The 23,486-nt window shown below is 39.1% G+C and overlaps 1 protein-coding gene across 11 annotated transcripts in view; it reads left to right on the top strand.

Moving 5' to 3' along the window:
* Positions 1-23,486, top strand: part of Zc3h11a (zinc finger CCCH-type containing 11A) — a 37,878-nt gene that overhangs the window by 1,011 nt on the left and 13,381 nt on the right. For 4 of the 11 annotated variants that reach the window (XM_075987992.1, XM_075987993.1, XM_075987991.1 and 1 more), the window contains 11 exons: positions 4,984-5,037; positions 6,337-6,396; positions 13,375-13,571; positions 16,068-16,187; positions 16,545-16,668; positions 18,152-18,355; positions 18,467-18,583; positions 18,807-18,887; positions 20,380-20,490; positions 21,927-21,986; positions 23,136-23,234. In XM_075987992.1, coding sequence (XP_075844107.1) covers positions 13,518-13,571; positions 16,068-16,187; positions 16,545-16,668; positions 18,152-18,355; positions 18,467-18,583; positions 18,807-18,887; positions 20,380-20,490; positions 21,927-21,986; positions 23,136-23,234 — 970 coding nt within the window. In that variant the 5' untranslated portion in view covers positions 4,984-5,037; positions 6,337-6,396; positions 13,375-13,517. Of the gene's footprint in view, positions 1-4,983; positions 6,397-13,374; positions 13,572-16,067; positions 16,188-16,544; positions 16,669-18,151; positions 18,356-18,466; positions 18,584-18,806; positions 18,888-20,379; positions 20,491-21,926; positions 21,987-23,135; positions 23,235-23,486 lie in introns of all 11 variants that reach the window. The other 7 variants (XM_075987990.1, XM_075987987.1, XM_075987988.1 and 4 more) reach the window with 5 other exon arrangements.

Here is a 23,486-nt window from a genome sequence, read left to right as displayed (position 1 = left end):
GTTCCTCATAGATGGTCCGATTTGTGAGTTGCGAACAGGCTGTAACGCTTTGCTTCAGTCTGAAAATATGAACACTTGATAGAAGATGTAAATGAAAATTATAGTTTGTTACCTTGTTTTAAAATTTTATTTCCAGATAATTTTTTTTCAGTCACCTACATATTTCAGAATGTCAGAACAGGAAGGGCACACAGCTAGAGTTCACTGCTAATGACCACTGTGTGGAGTCTGATTTAGCTGTCCATAATTGACTTTTCGGGTTGTATTGGCAAATCACAGTCCAAAATGAGGACTGTTGAATGATGCGCTGTTTAAGTGAAATTCCTGAAAACAATCCCCAAATTAATGGAAAATAAATGTTGCCATGTGGGTTCATTAAAAGTACATATTTTAAAAACTGAAGGCATTTTCAGCAGATGAAGTTCTTGATACAGCAGCTTTAATATGAACCTTTGATTTGGAAGACTTGCCCCTTAGCTGCTCCAGATTCCATGACTGTGGGAAAATGGGCCTCAGTTGTTTTTTCTATAACATGAGGACACTGGACTATTTGAATTCAGAAAGTTTAAAGGACTCTACTAAAGCCTTGCAAGACAGAGTTTGGGAATGTTCTCCATTGCTGCCATTTTTCCTCCAAAAATAACCTGGCTTGGAAGTCATTGGTTGAAAGGGAATTTGACTCTCCATAGAAACTGGAAGAAAGGTAATGCAAGTGGAGAGGGCCAGCTGTGTGTTTGCCGGAGTCGTGAACCCACGGAAAGGTTCTGGTACAGGTTTTGGAGATACAGAGAATGAGTGTATGTACTTTAAGTGGCCCAGTTTCCTCGATTTCTCCTGGCAGAAGATGCAGTACTTTTAGTGATGCTGGGATTCTGGGATGTGTTTCCATTAATTCAAATCCAGAAGATGATGTGGTAGAGGAAAAAATGGTGGCCGAAGGAGTGAATAAAGAGACAAAATTGCCTGCTAAGAAGAAAAGAAAGAAGGGCTTGCGAATTAAGGGGAAAAGACGCCGAAAAAAGCTGATCCTTGCCAAAAAGTTTAGTAAAGATTTGGGGTCTGGAAGACCTGTTGCAGATGCCCCTGCTTTGGTAGCTTCCAGTGCCCCTGAGCAAGATGAAGAAAGTCTTTTTGAGAGCAATATAGAAAAGCAAATTTATCTACCTAGTACCAGAGCCAAGACCTCCATTGTATGGCACTTCTTTCATGTTGACCCCCAGTACACTTGGAGAGCTATTTGTAACCTGTGTGAGAAAAGTGTCAGCAGGGGTAAGCCAGGCAGCCATCTTGGTACGTCTACTCTTCAACGACATCTGCAGGCAAGGCATTCTCCTCACTGGACCAGGGCCAACAAGTATGGAGTCACTAATGGGGAGGAGGACTTTACCTTGGATTTATCTTTATCTCCTTCTTCTCCTGAAAGCAATGGAAGCTTTGAGTATATTCCTACTGATTCATTAGATGAAAACAGAATGGGTAAGAAACGTGATAAATCAGCATCTGATGCCCTGAGGGCAAAAAGAGGGAGATTTCTCATCAAAAGCAACATTGTCAAGCATGCCTTAATTCCTGGAACCAGAGCCAAGACATCTGCAGTTTGGAATTTTTTTTATACTGATCCTCAGCACATCTCAAGAGCTGTGTGTAACATATGTAAAAGAAGTGTGAGCCGGGGTAGGCCAGGTTCCCACTTAGGAACATCAACACTTCAACGACACCTTCAGGCCACACATCCCATCCATTGGGCAGTTGCCAACAAAGACAATGGTGCTATTGGAAACGGATTAGATGAGACTGAGACTGAGAGCAGCGATCTCTTGAATGATACTTTGCATGGAGAGAAGTCATCAGGCAGCCAGGATTTAACAGCTGAGGACCTTAGTGACTCTGATACTGATGAACCTCCTGTTTTAGAAGTTGAAAACAGATCTGAGAGTCCTGTTCCTGTTGCTGAGCAAGGTAATCTGGTGTGTGTACAAGAGAGAGAAACACCAGCACCTTGTGAAAATGCAGCTTCCAGTCAGATAAGCCAGGCAGTTATTCAGATGATTGTGGAAGATATGCATCCTTACAGCTATTTCTCAACCCCAGCTTTTCAGAGGTTCCTACGGATTGTTGCTCCTGACTATAGATTGCCCTCGGAGACTTACTTTTTCACCAAAGCTGTACCTCAGTTATATGATTCTGTTAGAGAACAAATTTTCTTAACTTTAGAGAATGTTCAAAGCCAGAAGATCCACTTGACTGTTGACATATGGACCCATGACCCTTCCACTGACTATTTCGTTGTGACTGTGCATTGGGTCTCTTTGGAAACTGCATCTTCCCCGAGTAGTGGTAGGACCCCCAATTTTAGAAAGTGGGCAGTACTTTGTGTTACAGGATTAGCCAAAGACTGTTTGATAACTAACATTTTACAAGAATTAAATGACCAGATTGGTCTGTGGCTTTCTCCTAATTTCCTTATCCCTAGCTTCATTGTTTCTGACAATTCCTCTAATGTGGTACATGCAATCAAAAGTGGTGGTTTTACCCATGTGCCATGCTTCCTGCATTGTTTAAATATAGTGATTCAGGACTTCTTCTGTGAGCACAAAAGCATTGAGAATATGTTAGTGGCTGCCAGAAAAACCTGTCATCATTTTAGCCATTCAGTCAAAGCCCGCCAGATACTACAAGAGTTCCAAAATGATCACCAGCTTCCATGGAAGAATCTGAAGCAGGATGAAACTGGCCACTGGATTTCTACTTTTTATATGTTAAAATGGCTTTTAGAGCATTGCTACTCTGTTCACCACAGTCTGGGTAGAGCCAGTGGAGTTGTGCTTACCTCCCTTCAATGGACTCTAATGACATACGTTTGTGATATTCTTAAGCCATTTGAGGAGGCCACCCAGAAAGTGAGTGTAAAGACCACGGGATTGAATCAGGTGCTACCCCTAATCCATCATCTCCTCTTTTCCCTGCAGAGGCTCAGAGAAGACTTTCAAGTCAGAGGTATTACTCAGGCTCTCAATCTGGTGGACAGTTTATCTTTGAAACTTGAAACTGATGCCCTACTAAGTGCCATGCTCAAATCCAAGCATTGTATCTTGGCTACTTTGTTAGATCCTTGTTTTAAGAACAGTTTGGAAGACTTTTTCCCTCAAGGTGCTGATTTAGAAACTTACAAACAGATCCTTGCAGAAGAGGTTTGTAATTATATGGAATCTTCGCCCGGGGCCTACCAAATTGCAACCTCGGAAGCTCCCGGCTCTTTAGTTAGATTAGGAACTGATTCATTTGCTTCTATAAAAGAAGGCACCTCCAATTCAGGTTCTATGGATAGCTCAGCCACAGACAGTGCTGCTATTGGAAGCAAAAGCTTCTTGTTCCCCTGTGCCGTAGCAGTAGTGGATGAATACTTCAAAGAGAAGTATTCAGAGCTCTCAGGAGGTGATGACCCTTTGGTTTACTGGCAGAGGAAGGTGAGCATATGGCCAGCTTTAACCCAAGTTGCCATTCAGTATCTGAGTTGCCCCATGTGTAGTTGGCAATCTGAGTGCATGTTTACCACAAACAGCCGCTTTCATCCAAAGCAGATGATGAACATGGACTTTGATAATATAGAACAGCTGATATTTCTGAAAATGAACTTGGAGAATGTTAACTATGACTATTCTACATTGATTCTGAGCTGCAACCCTGAAAATAAGGCTGTTCAGAACAATGAAAAAGAAATATTACCTTAATTTCTTCTTTCTTTTTCTACTTAAAATAAGCAGCTTTTGCTATATAACTATATCTTATTGCTATTGTTATTATATGTAGTCATACTATTTATTCTTTTAAAAAAACAGCTGGGGTGTGGTCATGGGTGCCTGTATTCCTGGCTATTTGAGTTGGTGAGGCTGGGTTATAACTTTGGCACATGAGTTTGAGACCAGCCGGGCCAACATCTTAAGATCCTGTCTTACAAAAATGCAAAACCTGGGGAAATCTAAAAGTACAAAAAGGCTGAAAACTCGGCAGAGGCAATATGATGATGATAAAATGAAGATTAACTTTGAAGATTCCACAGTTGTAACTCAGTGTAGCTAATATCTATCAAAGTGTCATACTAGTTGAACGAGAAGAGTGTTAATGAGAAAATACAGTGCGGCTCTGAAGGGCTTAGGTGTATCTGGTTGGTAGACTGAACGATTTGAGTAAACGTTTCTTCCAACGTGGAGGTTTGATTACTCTGAAATCAGTGATTTGTTTAAATGTTGTGATTCAGGACTTCTGTGAGCACAAAGGCGTTTAGAATGTGTTAGTGGCTGCACTAACATATTTTTTCCCTTCCCTATTTTTTTTTTATTTCTTTAAAACCCTGATACAGCTTGACAGAATAAACCCACAAAATTATTTCATCTTTGGAAATTCATAATTACCTCATACTGGTCTATTTATATTGTCAAATGACTGGATAAGATAAAATTGCCCTTGATATTTAGGACTAAGTCTGTATGAAAGGGAAAGATTACAAAACAATTACATAAAAACGACTTTTTTAGTTTTGTAATATAGTACAAAAAAGGAATTATATAGGTGTCTTTGTATAACCTATTAATAAAAACCATTAAATGTTATTTGAAAAATATCAATTGGTATTTAGAATGCAAATCCCATGAAAATAGCAAACCCAGTATGAGTTTCCCAGAGAATATTTCTATAGTTTGTTCATTTTTTTTTAAAGGGTACTTTATGGTCCATAGCATAGTATTCCTAACTGAAGTTTGGGCCACTATACTAACTGAACTAAACAGTTATATTTTACTGTGTTAGGCAGCGTTGTTGAAATGAGTGAACTAATCTCAGTGGCCCTACTGGTTCCTTTCCACTCGGAGTCTGTTTCTGTGACTGAGTGGCAGGCCAGAAAATAATGACTTTTATTAAGTCTGTTAGATGTTTCAGACTGAATAACTAATGTGAGATCCCAATTTTTCCTTTTTTTCATTTTAGATTTGGGGATATTCCCTGCCCAAAAAATTCCTGGAAAATTGACTAGTATTAAGTGTGAGTAAAAGGTGTCCACTTTTTTTTTTAAAGTCTTGATTTTAGTTTTGTCTTGGATAGTATTTGGCAAGATTTAGCCTAGAAAGTATGTAGTATTTATTACATAAGAATCAAAATGGCTTTGTTACTGGGCTGGTTTTGATACTCATTTCTGTGTATTGAAGTAATTTTTTTTTTAATTTTTAAATTCTTAAATGGTGAATGTACCACTCATTGTGAAGTGAAATTTCATCTTCCCCAAATTTACCCCTTTACCAACTGGAGTGACATCTTTAGCTATAACCATCAATAGTAAAGAATTTGGAACTAGTGTATCAACAAGCCCTTGCAGGGCCAGCATTGAATGCCATGCCAGTGATGCTTTTCTTGTTCTAAAGGAGGAGAAGTAGCTTCCTTTAGCGTCTGTGTTTTGCCTGAGCTGGTTGGGGATGGCTATAATGCTGCTCTGCTTTCTTCAGCTGGCTGCCCCACTTTGTAGTTACTCTGTAACTATTTTCTTCTACCTTTTTTGGTTAAACACTCCCTGATAATGATTGTTAATACATATCATAGACATTGACATAAATACCAGTGTATCCATATATATGGATTTCTTTTCATCTTGATTTTGTGGCTGGGTAAAATTCAGTAGCATTAGCTTCATGGTACTTTGATATAAGAGTAAGTTCACTATTTTTGTAATGAACCCAAATCTGGAGGCTTTTATATTTTAAAAGGATAATTACCCAAATGTTTTATTTCTGTACGTGTGTGTGTATAAGCCTGTTAATATATATGTATGTGCATATTATATACATAAAACACTTTATATTTTTACATACAGTATGCTTTTATTATACAGATAATAAAGATGGGGGAAGGTTTCTGTTTTTTTTCTTAATAGGTGAAGAAATCTTGAAGACCTGAAATTGGATCTTATTGAATTTTGGTGGTGTTTTTTTGCTTTTGCTTTTTGTTTTTTCGTTTTTTAATTTTTTTCATCTTTTTATTTTTTAATTGTATTGCTCAGCTATGGAAGATGGAATCTTTTTTTATTATTATTATTCTTTGACTCTCAAGTTCATCTTTAAATGAACATTTTGTTTTTGAGGAGATAACTAATGCTAGCTGTCTCCAGTCTGACAGAGGTTATGCAAATGGACTTGATCTTCCAGGAGTTGGGAGATGTTTTAAAGATGTTTTAAAAACACGTCCTGTGTTTCAATTGTGGCTGAGAGGTTTCCTTGGCAATGTGAGGAAGAAAATTCTTTCTACCTCATTATTATTAATTCATGGATTGAGTGTTGGTTCGACCTACAGGCGTAATAGCTTGGAACTCAGTGAAGACACAGATGTTCCTGTTGAGAGCAACCAGCTAATGTAAGTGGGGATGGGCCTTTTATTATGAAAGGAGTAAACACTGTAACTTAGGGCATGCTGGACTAATAACAGATTCAAATGCCATTGTTTGGATTTTTTTCTCTTGTAAATTTTTTTATAAGCTTTTAATTTTTTGGTTGGAAACTAACTTTCTTCTTTCTTCTTCCTGGAGCCAATAAGAAGTTCTATAATTCTGTTTCCTTGGAGAAAAGCATTGTTAATCTGTTACCAAATAGCTCCTTGTCCATACAAGTGGCTCTGTTTTGTTTTCTCAGTAGCTATGTAGTATGTATTTCACTGTATGGATGTGTCATAATGTAATGTATAACTCACTGGGCGGTACTGAAGGTTTTACCACGGTAAACAAAAGCCCTGCATCCAGTAACAGTTTGATGCACATATCTGTGTGAACTTAGAGCCAGTTCATTAATAGAACAGTTACCTTGCCCTCTGAAGAACTAACAATTTACTAAACAGCTGAGGTCTGGCTTATTTGTGGATGCTCTTGATTGTATCCCTTGTAGTAAAGATAGCAAATCTTTGGCTATTTTGCTGATAGATGTTAAATGTTAAATAGATGATGATAAATGTTTTCTCTTTTTATTACTTTTGTTGTTAGTGGTTTTTAATTTTAGTATTATAGGAAAGATTTTTACTCAATATGTAGTTGGTTATAAGCTAATATTTAAATGCTGTTTAAGGATTACAGTTACATGACATAACCCCTCTGCAAGTAGGGGAGACATTGTCAGATGTGGCTTGTCATTTTGCTAAGTGCATTTATGAGTTCTGAATGTTTTTTTAATATACATTAAATGTACTCTAATTAGCCAGCACTCCGGAGGCAGAGGGAGGCGGATCTCTGTGAGTTTGAGGTCAGCCTGGTCTAGAAGAGCTAGTTTCAGGACAGGAACCAAAAAGCTACAGAGAAACCCTGTCTCGAAAATCAAAAAAAAAAAAAAAAAAAGTATTCTAATTAAGGATCTGATACTTATGCCATTATGGGACTTTAAGGAGACATTTTTTTTCCCCAAGTAGCTGGCTTTATTGTTAATTTCAAACTTTTTATAACCAAATTTATTGCCTTTTGCATTGCTGATTTGTATAGTTGTTTGTGTTCTGCATTTAACTATTTTTATACTAATCTGTATCAGGTAGAGCAAAACTCTTCCATTCCTTTTTTCTTTCCATTTTCACATGTGTAGTATGTATGTGTGTATGCATGCTTGCATGTGTGTGGGGTACATGTGGAGGCCTCAAGATTATGTTGAGGCTCATCCACTATCTGTCTTCCAGTCAAACCCAGATCTCAGTGATAGACTGGTTTGGAGATATCTGAACAGCTAGCTTGTTCTGGAGCTTCCTTGTAACACTTTCAGGGATGGACTTGTTAGACGAGGACTGCCATGCCTGTGTGGTCATTTCTATGGGTCCTGGGGATCCAAACTTAGTGCTTACACAGCGGGCACTTTAACCTCTGAGCCATCTCTCCAACCTTCTTCCGTTCTCTTTAAATGACCTTTATTTTTCTCAGTTATTGATAGTTGATTTTACAGTCTCGAATTGCAGGAAGAAATTCTCTTTGGTATTTTGAATTGTTTTCAAGATGTTCTTTATTCGGTTGGTGAAGTAATTTCCTTAATCCTCTATTGTCCCAATTATGAATTATCCAGGTCTTCTGTTCCTAGTCACTGCTCAGCTTTTGGTTTTATATTTAATATGGTTCTTGCTTGCTTCATTTTCTTCATCTTTCATAGCCTTACTCCAAATTGTTACCTGAATGGGACAAATTTACTGTTTTGAGGGTATCTTTCTTATTTATAGTTTTGCTGTTTTCCATGCTTTCTAGTTGTTTGTTGTTTGGTAATTTGCAGGCACTGGATTGTATGTGTGTGTGTGTCTCAAATGATCTTCTCCTGTCCTGTCCGTCCCCATCCTCCCCACTCCCGTGGGCCCCAGGGTTTCTCTGTGTAGCCCTGGCTGACCTGGGACTCTTGTAGACCAGACTGGTCTCCACTCAGATCCGCCTGCCTCTGCCTCCTTAGTGCTGGGATTAAAGGCGTGCCCACTGCCCCCTGGTTTGTTTAGTTTTGTGTTGCTCAAACTCATGCCTAGACTAGAATACTGTATTGGAGTTGAGTGATGTGAAGAGTATTCCTTTGTGTGTGCACCACACACCCGTGTGAGGGGCTCACTTAGACAATGTCTGCCAAATATCTATAAAGTCATGGGTTAGTTCCAGTAACAGCATAAACCAAGCATGGGTTGCATACCTGTGATCCTTCATCAACCTGAAATAAATGAACCCTTAGCCCTTGTCTCAAAACGGGGGAGGGGAGGTGGTAGTTGTAGTTCCTTGTAATTTCCTAGTAGATAAGGTTTGTTTGGCTTGGAGTTCTTTGTGGTTTTATTTTGTCTTTATTGACCCAGGGCGTCTCTTAAAGCCCATACTGGCCTCAACTCAATATGTAGCTGAGGAAGACCTATGTATCACCACACTTTTTAACACCAAAGTTTCTTTGTGTTATGTGTGTGCTTGCTTGAGGTGTGTATATCATTCATCTGTGCACACACATGAATCTGTGCAGAGGTCAGAGAAGAACTTTGGATGTTGCTTCAGGTAGGGTCTTGGCTCACCTCTGTGTGCCATGCTAACTGGCCCAGAAGAGATCCCTGGGGTTCTCCTGTCTCTCCTTTCCATCTTTAGTAGGAGCCCTGGGATTACAGGTTTGTAATTACTTAGATTCTGAGAATCTGAACTCAGATCCTCATGCTTGTGTGAGCAAGGGCTTTTTCCACTGACCTGTCTTCTAGCTTCTCCTCATCCCTAATCAGGAATGAGTGTTGGCATTTTGACTTGGTTATTTAGCCATTATACTTTTCTTTTTGATGTCATCTTAAGCATTTTGTTTTCATTATTTTTAGTTTTTATTTCCTAAATTAAACCATTCTTAGTTCTGTAATAAACCGTTCAGGTCATGCACTGTCACTCTTTCTGCTATATGATAGGTAACTTAGCTCGTCCTTTACTTAGGATATCTTCATTAGGATCATAATTTTTCTTAACATTTTTTTAGCTGGATATGTCTCGTGATCCATGATCTTAGCAAATGGAAAGTAGAGGCAGAAGGATAACAGGTTTGGTTAGCCTGCAAAACTGTATTGAGATCTCTTCAAACAACAAAAACTTTTGAAACATCAAAGTGTGTGGCATAGTTTTGTTCTTTTTTTCTCGCATTAATTTTTTTATTAATGGAACATTTGTTTAAATAATGTCCACCTCCCCTCCCCCAAGAATGCATTGACATTGATGGTATATACTTTTTGAGATTTTTTTCAAAAATGAAATAAGACTCAATCTATGATCATAGTTTCCTTTAAGATCTGATGCCTGCTATCTAGGCTTGTGTTTGAGAGGTCTGAGTGTCACTTGTTAGTAGTCTTTATGTAGAGGTCTACCACTAAGTGTCTGGAAAGGCAGTCAGCCAGGCTCATTCTCTGCTCTGCCTGCCCCACTCCTGCTTCTGAGAGTTCCAGGGTCTGGGCATTGAATTCCCTGAAATTTCATGTAACACACCCTTTTGTCTCTTGTTATTTTAATTATTTTGTATGGGACAATGTTTTGCCTGTATGTATGACTCAGTACCACATGTCTGGTGCCTGTGGAGGCTAGAAAGCGGGCATCAGATCCCCTGGAGTTACAGACAGCTGTGAGCTGCCACAGGGTGCTGGGAATTGAAGCTAGGTCCTTTTGAAGAGTTTAGCTCTATCTTGGGCATGCGCATTGGATTCTGGGCCCTATCTTGTGTGTGATCTAAGTGTGTTGTATTTCCACTGTTAACTGCCTGGGTTAGATGGCAATTGAGGAAAGACACTAGAGAGGTTCTTCCCTCTTGTGGTGGTTTGTTTGTATTAGTGCTGTATTCTTGAAGATGCCCCCTCTCTCCAACATTAACTGTCCAGCTCATCTTGTGTCCTATTTGAAAAGGCTGTTTTCTTTTGAACAGGCACCTTGTTTTTCTCAGCAGCCTGATATTTTTTGCTGCTTCCATTTAATACTTAATAAATTTATTATTATATGACTTGATTTAGGATTTTTTTTTACAGGTTTTTTTTTGTTTTTGTTTTTTTTTGCTTTTTTTGAGACAGGGTTTCTCTGTGGTTTTGGAGCCTGTCCTGGAACTAGCTCTTGTAGACCAGGCTGACCTCCAACCCACAGAGATCCACCTGCCTCTGCCTCCCAAGTGCTGGGATTAAAGGCGTGCGCCGCCACCACCTGGCTTTGATTTAGGATTTTTATGATATTAGATTACTAGCAATTTTTTGTTTCTTGATTTTGCCATTGTATTGGATATTATTGTCGATTTATTGATTTATTTATTACATAACAAAAGCCAAGGAAGCTCAGGGTTACAGATATATATATATATATATAAAATTTTCTTTCTGTTAAAGTTAAGTTTAATCTCTCTATACTTTGCCTGACTTTGAGGGAATTTTGCAGTATAGGTTGCAAATAATCTCCCTCCAAAATGTAGTTCATGTTTTCATAACTGTTCTGTTTGGTCAGCTGTGGTAGATCTCTCTCAACTATTAAAACACTCCCAAGGATGAACCTGAGGTCTTGGGGATGCTGGGCCAAAAATTGACCACTAAGCTGTATTCCCCAGTCCTATTTTTACTCGTTTTGAGAAAAATCTTTCATTAAGTTGGCTTTGAACTTACCATCTTCCTGCCTCAACTTCCTGAGTCACTGGAATTACCTACCAGTGTGTACCACTAGGCGTATGTACCCTTCCTTAAATTATTTCTATTAAAAAAAAAAAAGGATGCTCAATAGTGCCACAAGGACATGTGCTCAACTATATTCATAGCAGCTTTGTTTGTCATAGCCAGAACCTGGCAACAACCTAAATGCCCCTTGATTGAAGAATGGATAAGAAAAATGTGGTACGTTTACACAGCAGAAAAAAAAAATAACGACAGCTTGAATTTTTTTAATATTTATTTATTTATTATGTATACAATATTCTATCTGTGTGTATGTCTACAGGCCAGAAAAGGGCACCAGACCTCATTACAGATGGTTGTGAGCCACCATGTGGTTGCTGGGAATTGAACTCAGGACCTTTGGAAGAGCAGGCAATGCTCTTAACCACTGAGCCATCTCTCCAGCCCCGACAGCTTGAATTTTGCCGGAAAATGGATGGAGCTAGAAAACATTATTTTGAGTGAGGTAACCCAGACACAGAAAGACAGTTATCACATGTACTCACTCGTAGGTGGTTTTTAAACATAAAGCAAAGAAAACCAGCCTACAAACCACATTCCCAGAAAACTTAGACAACAATGAAGACCCTAAGAGAGACATACATAGATATAATCTACATGGGAAGTAGTAAGTAGAAAAAGACAAGATCTCCCAAGTAAATTAGGAGCATGGGGACCTTGGGAGAGGGCTGAAGGGGGGAGTAGAAAGAAATGTAGAACTCAATAAAAATCAATAAAAAATTATTTTGAGTGGTCTATTTGCATGTACACTTTTATGCCAGAAGAGGGCGTCAGATCCCACTATAGATGTTCGTGAGGCACCATGTGGTTGCTGGGAATTGAACTTAGAACCTCTGGATGAACAGCCAGTACTCTTAACTGTCATGCACATAGCATTAAAAAGAAAGGGTTTTGTTTTTTTTTTTTTTCAAAGTAAAATAATTATCCTACTCTCTTAACTACCACCATTGTGGTTTTTGTTCTTTGAGATTTCTTCCTTGCTCATAAATGTCCTCATCAACATTTCTTTTTTGGTTTTACTTTCATTTTTTTGAGGCAGCTTCTTACTTTGTGAATGCTATGGTCTGGTATCCATTATGCTGTCCCCAATCCTTACTCCGTCAGCTCTTTTCTTTCTTTTCTTTTCTCCTTCTGATTTACTTTTCTTTTTCAACATTAATAGTCTGACACGTCCCTAAACCTTCAACTGTTTCCTGTTTTCCTTAGTAGTTCCTCTGTACATATGTTTTCCATCTGTGTGCTGCTTAAGGATTGAGCAGAAGCCGATGGTGGTGGACTTCTTTTGTGCTGTTTCTTGAGTGTTTGTTGTCCTTTTATCCTTTGAGTAAGTTGTAGAGTGATATCACTTGATATGGGTATATACATTTTAAAGATCTTGTTACATGGTTAGTTGAAGACTGTTGCTTCTAACTTAGATTTCTGGCTTGAGGGCTAGCTTTCATCTTGATGGACAATTCTTGGATTAGGGATTACTTTACTAATGATTGGCTTTGGTTTACTTGACTTGGAGTGGTAAACCAGGATTTATCCAGCATTACTAGAATTTGTAGAGACGCCTTCCACATACATATGCTCTTACAGCATGATTTTGCTTTTATAGCAGCATTCTTGACATTTTGTGTGGGTTCAGAGGTTGACAGGGACAGTGGCTAGACTCTAGTTGTGTTGTCGCTGTTCCGTGGGTCTGCCCTGGAAGACTTCTTTGCTCTCACTATCTTAGTGACTAACCCTTAAATGTTCTCAAAAATGATTGTTTCACTAATATTCTATTTAAGTAAGGATTTTCCCACTTAGTAATAATTATATATTTCTGATATAACATGCTTATGAAGATATTTGAATTTTTTTCATTTAGCTAAAGATTGGCAAGTCTTTTGTACAAAGTAACCTGTTAGTCTAAAATGTAGATCATGTGTTTAGCGGTACTTATTTAAATGTTACACTGAAACAACGAAACAAGCACAATAGAAAATTAAAAAAATAAAAAAGGGCATAACTGTCCTTAACAAAAATTTTGACATTGGGAGTTTACAGTACTCATGATTGGCTTGTTTATAAGGCTCTGTGTGGTAAGCACCTGCTAATACAATTAAAATCTAGTTTTACAAGTGTGGTGTCTTAGGCATTGGAGGAGGAGGTTGGAAGAATTTACCTGAAGTATTTTAATTCATTGTCTCCCCTTTTCAGGATTACGTTTTAAAGAAGATTTCTGTGGTTGAGTTGTCATTGGAAGAGTAAGTTCATTTCAAGAGCAGTTGGAGCTGGTCTTCACCTTGAGGAAGCAGTGGCTTATTCCAAAAAGCCGCTTCTGGCCTGAGAATTTACCCAGCATGCCTAATCAGGGAGAAGACTGCTATTTTTATTTTTATTCTACATGCACCAAAGTAAGACTGGCATCTCTATCTAAATCAGTTCTTTCTGCTGTTTCTCAAATCATATTGTCTAAGATTTTTCCCTAGATTCTAGATTGTTTATGTTGTGACTTGCTCAGCTAGCTCTTTTATTATCTGCGGTCAGTATTTTAGTAAAGAACATGTGTTAATGAAGAATACATCACTTATCTTTCCTCTTCATTTATATGCAACTATAATGTGTCACGCAAAGCAAAAATGCCCATGTTGAGTAGTCATCATTCTATCTGTAATTAACCTACTCTAAGGGCCTTTGGGATTAGGGAGATATTGGCCTCTGTGGCTTGGCAGCTTGGTTTTGTGTATTTTGCTTTAGATGAAATGACTGGTTTGTATAATACTTGTGGGAGCTGTTCGGGGTTAAATTTGACTTCTTCCACATTTCCTGCTGGTAAGAAGTCTTTCTAAATATATTCTTTTAGAGTTTGCTTTCTCTGTCAGAATGTTCTGTTTTTCTGCTTGAGTTTTTGGTAGTTTTATTTAGGTCTGCCTGTTATTTCTTTATGGCTAATTCTGTAAATTTGTAGGTTATAGTAGCCTGTTCTAAAATCATTGTGATCCTGTGTTTAAAAAGACAAGTCTAACCGAAGAGTCCAAGAATAAGAATATAGAAATGTAGACTTCAGAAATAAGAATGTATAAATAAAGAAATACAAAGTTGTAAGCCTAGGAGAATGAGAGCAGGCTGTCTGCAGCTTTTTCAACAGCTTAAGGATTAATTTAACAGTGGGTTATTTTGCTTTACAACTGGCTGCTCTGTTTACAAGACCAAAGCATCCCTCTGCAAACTGAGAATTAGCCCTAAGATAACACCCTGGCCACCTGTGATCAACAACGAATGTGAACTGAGTTAATCTTTAGAGGGTAGGATGTACATGACTTTTGGTTTTGCATTGTCGCATACCCTTCTCTGCTCTGGGAAACTGGGAGTATCAGGGGAAGTGCAGAACTTTGGTAAACATTATCGGGAACAGCCAGGTAAAAACAATGGACTAAATACAAACACTAGTGTAACCTACGAACTCCTTTGATGGAAATTGTAAACAAACAAAGGCAATTTGTATCTGAGTTTTACCTTGAGATTGTAAAAGTTCCTTTGTTCATGCCTAATGCTTGTTGCTTCTTGCTATGAAAAGGGGGGAGTTCGAAGCTGTCCTTTTACACAGCCTTACAAGTTTATCTCTGTCTGTGATCTTAGCTAGTTGATAGCTTTTTGTGTTCCGTGGAGATTTTTTAATTTTAGTTTTTTTTTTTTTTCCTGGAAAAATTTGAGCCGGGCGGTGGTGGCGCACGCCTTTAATCCCAGCACTCGGGAGGCAGAGGCAGGCGGATCTCTGTGAGTTCGAGACCAGCCTGGTCTACAAGAGCTAGTTCCAGGACAGGCTCCAAAACCACAGAGAAACCCTGTCTCAAAAAAACCAAAAAAAAAAAAAAAAAAAAAAAAAATTTGCTTCTAGTTTACTAGACTTTGGAGGTCTGTCCCCTTCTTTGCGTGACCCCCGTGGACCCAACACTAACTAGGCATGGTAGTAGAAATAGGAGTGTTGAAGTACATCCTAGGCTTATGTAACAAAACTTTTATCATAAAAAGAGCCCAGCGATGGTGGCCATGAAGTTTTTCTGCTGGGTATGCAGCTCAGCCATAGAGCATTTGCAAGCATGAGAGATGTCGGGTTTGGCGTCTGGCACTGCAAAAGAAAAGAAAAGCTCTGATAATCCATTTTATATACAGCAGTTTGTATATTAATGATTTGTTTTGGATAACAAAGGTATATGTTAATTATACTTACATCACTTATGGCCTACCAACTTTCTGTCAAAAGCTACAAATTACTGAAATCAGGATATATGAAGCCAAAGCCATTTTGAAGATGATGGTGTTTTTCAGAGGATCTGTTCTTGACACCTTGTCATTTTCAGCCCACACTGTCAGTTGTGTCAATTAGACCAAAAGAAATGGGTTAAGTAATAGGTTGAGGAGAGCTGGGTCTGGTGATGCGTGCTTTAAATCCCCCTCTCAGGAGGCAGAGATAGTTGATTTCTATGAGTTTGAGGCCAACCTCTTCTAAATAGGGAGTTCTAGGCCTACCAAGGTTACATAGTGAGACCCTTTCTCAAAAAAACAACAATAAAGAAATAGGCTAAGGCTGGGGAGATAGCTCATTCAGTAAAGTGTTTATCATATAAACATGAGAACATGAGTTCAATGCCCAGATCCACATTTTAAAAAGCCAGACATAATGACATGTACTCACTCTGAGGATGTAGAGGCAGGAGGATTCCTGGGCCTCACTACCCTGTCAAACAGACAGCAAAAAGCAGTAGGTTATTACATGTTTATATCTTTCAGGTGGTGGTTACTACATCTTGTTTTTTGCCCTGCTGGTATTTGCTTACTAATTTGTTTAGGTTCTTGGACACTCTTGTAGAAATGTGCCTTCGTCCTTACCTGTTTGTTTTTGTTAACAGGGTGACAGCTGCCCATTTCGTCACTGTGAAGCTGCACTAGGAAATGAAACTGTTTGCACACTATGGCAAGAAGGTCGTTGTTTTCGACAGGTGTGCAGATTTCGCCACATGGAAATTGATGTAAGTTTCCAATTTTTGTTACTGTAAGTATTCAGGATCAATACAAAATATAGAGACAGTGGCTAGTGAGGTGAGATGACTCAGTAACTGCCAAGCCTGGTGGGGGTGGGGTGCATGCATGCTGTTGCACACATGTGGAGGTCAGAGAACAACCTGACCTGTAGAAGTCAGTTGTAGTTCCACAGTGTATGTCTCTTCTGCTAATCATGACCTCCTGTGGCAGGGTTTTTAGCTTCGTTTTGAAAACCAACCACAAAATTAATGTAGTACTTACTTCATTTTTTAACTTGTATTTTTTAACATTTTGGGTTTTTTTTAACAAGTTTAACATTTTTAAACAATTTTTTTCTCTCGCAGAAAAAACGAAGTGAAATTCCTTGTTACTGGGAAAATCAACCAATGGGATGTCAAAAACTAAACTGCGCCTTCCATCACAACAGAGGTCGTTACGTTGATGGACTGTTCCTACCTCCAAGCAAAAGTGAGATTGGTTTTGGCTCTAAAAGAGAACAGTTGCTAGTCAGTGAGCACCCGCCATGCACACTTGTAGTCCAATGAGAGCAGTGCTATTTCTGCTGTATAATGAGGAAACAGAACCTTATAGAGCTTAGATGATGCGTGTGCAGAGAGAATCAAATGTTTCTGTCATGCCAGATTATATTACTATATAATATAATAATTGTTTCATTCTTATTTTATTACAAAACCTGTAGATGTTTTCAAAAGAACTTAATTCTCTAGACCATGGGTTGGCAAATTGGGTTCTCTGCATGCTCTGTAAGATGAAGATTTACTGCATATGGCTCTGGCCATCCATTTACATATTATGGCCTGTTTTGTATTAATACTGCAGATTTAAATAGTTGAAATAAAGACCATATGGCCACAAAGCCAAAAGTACTAGCCATCTAGCTCTGTTATGGAGACAGGGTTATGGGCTGTAGCCTAAACTGGCTTAGAATTTCTGATTTTGCCTTAGTTTCCTGAGTGCTGGAATTATAGACATTCACCATGGAATACCTCACATTCTAAGTTCAGCTTTTTATAAGCTATGTAAAAAAATTTTGATATAGGATATCTTTAAAGAATGTTTTCCTCGTTGTTCCAGGAATGAGGATCAAACTGAGGATTGCAAGCGTGCTAGATAAGCCCTCTTCTGCTGAATTATATCCTCAGTCCTAAAATGAATCTTGACTTTGCAAAAATCTGTGATTTATTTCAGTCTCTTTTAAAATAATTTTTATTTATAAATACTTAGTGTTTGTCTTGAGTGTGCATATACACACATACTGTGGAGTGCGTGTGGAGGGCAGAGGATTGTTTGGATAGACTATTGGGTTTTATCCCTCCATGTGTGTCCTCAGGGCAAGTTTATTTTATCAGGCTTGGCAGCAGGCATCTTTACCTGTAGAGCCATCTTGCTACCTCCCCAACGTCCCTTTCCTAGTGGGCTAATTTCCTTTAGCCACCAAAGAGCCAAAGTAGTAGCTGTGATTTTAGCACTCAGAAAGCTAAGGCAGGAAGACCATGAGTGTGAGGGCCAGCCTGGGTTACATAGCAGGACACCACCAACAATAGAAAAAGATCCAGGAGTGGTGACCCATACTTTAATCCCAGCTGGGGAAACAGAGGAAGACAATCTCTGTGTGTGTCTTTTGTGCCAAGAAAAAATTCTAGAACCTCAATTTAAAATGAAGTGTCGAGAATTTGGAACTAATTTTTGGGTTTGTTGCTTTCAGTTCCTACCATCTGTTTATATATAATACAGAGGTATTGGCTCAAAAATACTTTTTTCTTCATGAAGAATTTAGAATGAAAATGGGATTTATTCATTTTTTTTTTAAAAAAAAACATGTTCTTAAGGAAAATGTACCACATTTATCATAAAAAGACAGGAATTTTTGTTGAGTTAGGATAATAATTTATCTATGGTAAATTTGTCTTTTTTTTTTTTAAACGTTTAGCTGTGTTACCCACTGTGCCTGAGTTGCAAGAAGAAGAAGTAAAGGCTAGCCAGCTGACAGTTCAGCAGAACAAACTGTCGGTCCAGTCTAACCCCTCCCCTCAGCTACGCAGTGTAATGAAAGTTGAAAGTTCAGAAAACGTCCCTAGCCCCACACATCCACCCGTTGTAATCAATGCTGCAGATGATGATGAAGATGATGATGGTATGCTTAGCTCTCCCCTTTTTTTAAAGTAATAATATAATAAATTAGGAAGAGAATAAAAACTCTAGACTTGGTCTTAATTGAACATTTGTCTTAACTTTGGATACACAGATCAGTTTTCTGAGGAGGGTGATGAAAGCAAAACGCCTGCCCTGCAGCCAGCTCCTGACGCTCATAATGGATTGCGAGTGGCTTCTGCCCGCAAACCTGGAGTCAGTTTCAAGCAAGGTAGGAAGAGGCTGTCCTGTCTCTAAGCCTTGAAGCATCACTGACAGTTGTAACTTCCTCTGAGAGTCAGTGCACAGTCGCTAAGCTTTTCTAACGGAAGTGCTGTCCGCAAACTGACACTGTGTACTTTTCTCATGAGTCATTACTCAGAGTGTGTTTGAATGCCTGCAAAGAAGATGAGATGCAAAAGTTCCTCATGTGGTTCCCCCCTTGGGTTTTCCAGGTGAATGTTTGAACTTTGGAATAAAAACTCTTGAGGAAATTAAGTCAAAGAAAATGAAGGAAAAATCCAAAAAACAAGGTGGTAAGTCATCACAAGTTTTGGCATGAATACTTACGTTTTACCTGATGAGAGTAATAGATAGTTCTGACACTAACACATTTAGAAAATACAGAGTCTCATTCCTATGAGATTGTTTGAAGTAAAACACAAGCCTTCTGGACCTGTGCTTCAGTCCTCACTGTTCAGGGATAGAACCATATGATAATGTAAAGAAACCTGTACCTCTGAAGATCAATTGATTGATTTTTGAAACAGGATTTTAAGATTATTTAATTAGTTACCATGTATGCCTGCAGGCCAAAAGAAGGCAACAGATCTCATTATAGATGGTTGTGGTGTGCTAGGAATTGAACTCAGGGCCTGTGGAAGAACGGCCAGTGCTCTTAACCTCTGAGCCATCTCTTCAGCCCTTGAAACGGGATCTTTTTTTTTCTTTTTAATACTTATTTATTATGTATACAATATTCTGTCTGCATGTATGCCTGCAGGCCAGAAGAGGGCACCAAACCTCATTACAGATGGTTGTGAGCCACCATGTGGTTGCTGGGAATTGAACTCAAGACCTTTAGAAGAGCAGGCAATGCTCTTAACCTCTGGGCCATCCTGGAATTCACTCTGCTGTAGACCAGGCCAGCCTTGAGCTCACAGAGATCCACCTGCCTCTGCTTCCTGAGTTCGGGGATTAAAGGCTGCGCCACCATGCCAAGCTATATCTTAAGATTTAGCTATAAACAAAGAAGAGCAGTTAAGAGGCAATATTAAGGGTCCTGTGGAGATGGGTTTCAGTAAAATGCTTGCTGCACAAGCTTGAGGACCTGTCCTCTAGCCCTAGCACCCATGGAAAAGCTAGGCATGGGTATGTGGAGTGTGTGCTGGTAATCTTGGTTCTGGGGAGACAGAGATAGCCTCGTCTAATCATCAAACCCCAGGTCCTTATAAGACGCTGTCTCCTGAGGAAAGACACCAGAGTTGACCTCTTAGCTCCACGTGTGCACACGACCTACTAGAAGAAGACGAATGTCATTAGATCCAAGAGATGCTCAGATTTTCTTCTGGGGTTGAAGGAGAGGGGAGCAAAAATGTACTGAAAGGACCATTGCCAGCCTAGATCTATAATCAACAAAAATATATTTCAAAATGGGAAAAAAAATTTTTTTTCTAGATCTTGCCTCAGTCTATCCATGTAGACTTCCTACTCTAAAATTTAGTCATAGCTAAGTTAACTAAGGGATATATACTAACTATAGTAAATAGTTGGTTCTGGGGAGTCTGTCCTTAAAGCTTACCCTATAGGAGCCTTGTTTCACAGATGGGAGTGATGGGATGTCAGTGCTGAAGGCTAAAACTTAGTGTTAGAGTCTTACCCTTCCTAGTAAATGGAAGATTGAGTATCTGCTTAAGACAGTGTTCAGACAGCAGAGCAGTCTGATTGGATAAACTTCATAGAATAAAGATTCTTGATTTGGACTAGCTTTATTTTCTATAGGTTATTTATTTGACATTTCTCATTCAGAAGGCTCCTCGGGAGTTTCCAGCACCTTACATCAGCCTCAGCCCAATCCGGGCCCTGAAAAGGAGAATGTCCGTACTGTGGTGAGGACAGTAACTCTATCAAGCAAACAAGGTGAGGTATAGTAGGTCTCCCAGAGTTGTTGGGCTCTACTTTTATGTAATTGGGAACACAAAGTCCTTGGGTGATGTTTGTTCACTTTGGACTTTTGGAGGACTTCAAGTATTTTGATCAGATATAAGATCAGAAAATTGATACATTTGACTCTGTCGTTTAAAAAGTTAGGATTCTTGTTCAGGCAGTCTCACATTTATGTGTATCAAATTTAACATGTTCTCTTTGCTTCAGCAAGTTTATTGACTGCCCATTTTGAGTAAAGAATGTTATTGCATCTTTAGAGTGACAGGAAAAATGTTAGTCTTTTTACTAAATTGTTTAAAATCTAATAATGAATTATCTTAGTTTCGGTTACTATTGCTATGATCAAATACCATGACCAAAAGCAGGTTGGGGAGGAAAGGATTTATTTGGCTTATACTTCCATATTGCTGTTCATCATCGAAGGTAGTCAGGACAGGAACTCAAACAGGACAAGAACCAGGAGGTAGGAACTGATGCAGAGGTCATGGAGGGGTGCTGCTTCCTGGCTTGCTTCAAATGGCTTGCTCAACCTGCTTTCATATAAAACTCATGACCACCTGCCCGGGGATGACCCACCCACAATGGCCTCTGCCCTCCCCATCAATCACTAGTTAAAAAAATGCCTTACAGCCTGATCTTTCTTTTTTTTTTTTGATTTTCAAGACAGGGTTTCTCCGTAGCTTTTGGTTCCTGTCCTGGAACTAGCTCTTGTAGACCAGGCTGGCCTCGCACTCACAGAGATCCACCCATCCACCTGCCTCTGCCTCCCGAGTGCTGGGATTAAAGGCGTGCGCCACCACCGCCCGGTTTACAGCCTGATCTTATGAAGGCATTTTTTTTAAAGATTATTTATTATGTCTACAACATTCTGCCTCCATGTCTGCTGCTGGCCAGAATAGGGCGCCAGATCTCATTACAGGTGGCCGTGAGCCACAAAGTGGTTGTTGGGAATTGAACTCAGGACTTCTGGAAGAGCAGTCAGTGCTCTTAACCCCTAAGCCATCTCTCCAGCCCCCATGAAGGCATTTTTTAATTGATATTCCTTCCTCTCAGATGACTTGAACTTCTCAAGTTGACATAAAGCTATTTAGCATAGGAGTATAACACATGAAATTGTGTGTTTAAAATGTTCCATTTGAACCACAAACATTTCAAAGAAGGCTTACTTGCTCATCTGATAATGTAAAGTAGCTTTTCAAAGTGCACAGGATAGTTTTGGCCAGGTTCAAAGCCTCTCTCCATGTTTGGCTACTGTTAATAATACCATGCTGTTGCATTTTCACGAGACTTGATTATTTTCTTGTTAAATGCGACTGAAGACTTAGATCTAATTTTCACTATACTTCCTTAGTGGGCAATGAATGTAAAAGAATTACCTAACTGAACACATTTTATTTTTGTCATTTCAGAAGAGCCCTTGGTTAGACTAAGTCTTACTGAGAGACTGGGGAAACGAAAATTTTCAGTGGGTGAGTTAGAGTTGTGTATCTTCTGTGTGTTTGTGCGTTAACATGTTACCTTGTTACAAGTACTATCATACAAGCACCATCAGTATTGACCTGCTGGACTGCCTGTATGCTTGACTCATGACAACATTTATAAAATTCCATTTGTACGTTATAACTTTCATTGAAGCTATAGCAGTTTGAAGTACTATAGCTTAATTAGATTATGACCATGACCAATATTTTCTTCTTGGATATGAGCTTCCACATCACTTTTCATCATCAAAGTAAAAGATCAGGAACTGCAAGAAGGCTGGAACCTAGAGCTGGGAGCTGATGCAGAGGCCATGGGAAGGTGCTGCTTACTGTCTTGATCCCCATGGCTTGTTCAACCTGCCTTTTTTTGTTATTGTTTTTTGTCTTTTTCAAGACCAGGTTTCTCTGTAGCTTTGGAGCCTGTCCTGGAACTAGCTCTTATAGACCAGGCTGGTCTCAAACTCAGAGAGATCCGCCTGCCTCTGCCACCCAAGTGCACCACCCTCGCCTGGCCAGCTTGCCTTACAGACCTCGGGATCACCAGCCCAGGAATGGCACCACTCCCTAATTAAGAAAATGCCTTATAGCCTGATTTTTTTTGTTTGTTTGTTTTTGTTTTTGTTTTACAAGGCAGGATTTCTCTGTGTAACCCTGACTGTCCTGGAGCTCCTTCTGTAGACCAGACTGACCTCAAACCCAAAGTCGGCTTGCCTCTGCCTCCTGAACGCTGGCATTAAAGGTGTGCGCCACCACTGCCCTTTTCTACAGCCAGATCTCAGGGAGGCATTTTCTCAAATGAGGTTTCCTCCTTTCAGACAACTCTAGCTTGTATTAAATTGACATAAGACTAAGTGGCACAGGTGGTGAAGATGTTGCTCTCTTCGAGCTTCAGCTTCAGCCAGGGATTATTATCCTCTGTAATTTAGTCACTTGGCAGGTGTTGTTCATGTATCTAAATTTTTTGTCTCCTAATTTTTTTCTTTATAGGACTTATTTGTTTTTAACATTAAGTTTAAAAGATGGTGAACAAACACCATTTAATGCAGAAAACCTCCAGAATATTTAAATTGTCTAATTTTTGCTCTTTTTTCCACTTTGTTGAAGATTAAAATCTTAAATTAAGTCTCCCTATTGTAGGTGGTGACAGTGAACCCCCATTAAAGCGAAGCCTTGCACAGAGGCTGGGGAAAAAGGTGGAAGCTCCAGAAACTAATATTGATAAAACACCAAAGAAAGGTAAGTGCTTTTATTCTGACACATTTTGTGTCTGTTTGTAATATTAACAGGTATGGATCCCCATTTGTTCAGGCTGCTTGGGTCCCTGTGTATTACTCAGCAAACAGTTGAGTGCTTACTCTCCTTGATTCTGAGTAGCCAACATTAACAGCTAACACTGTCAACAACCTGGAGTTAGAGACTCCTGAAAGATCGGAATAGTGAAGATACTGTGATTGAATCTGTGACAGAAAAGAAAATGATGGTCCATGA

The sequence above is a fragment of the Microtus pennsylvanicus genome, chromosome 10 (assembly GCF_037038515.1).
Source record: "Microtus pennsylvanicus isolate mMicPen1 chromosome 10, mMicPen1.hap1, whole genome shotgun sequence".
Lineage (NCBI taxonomy): Eukaryota > Metazoa > Chordata > Mammalia > Rodentia > Cricetidae > Microtus > Microtus pennsylvanicus.
The sequence above is the reverse complement of the archived record's forward strand: the minus strand, read 5'-3'. Positions and strand labels throughout refer to the sequence as shown.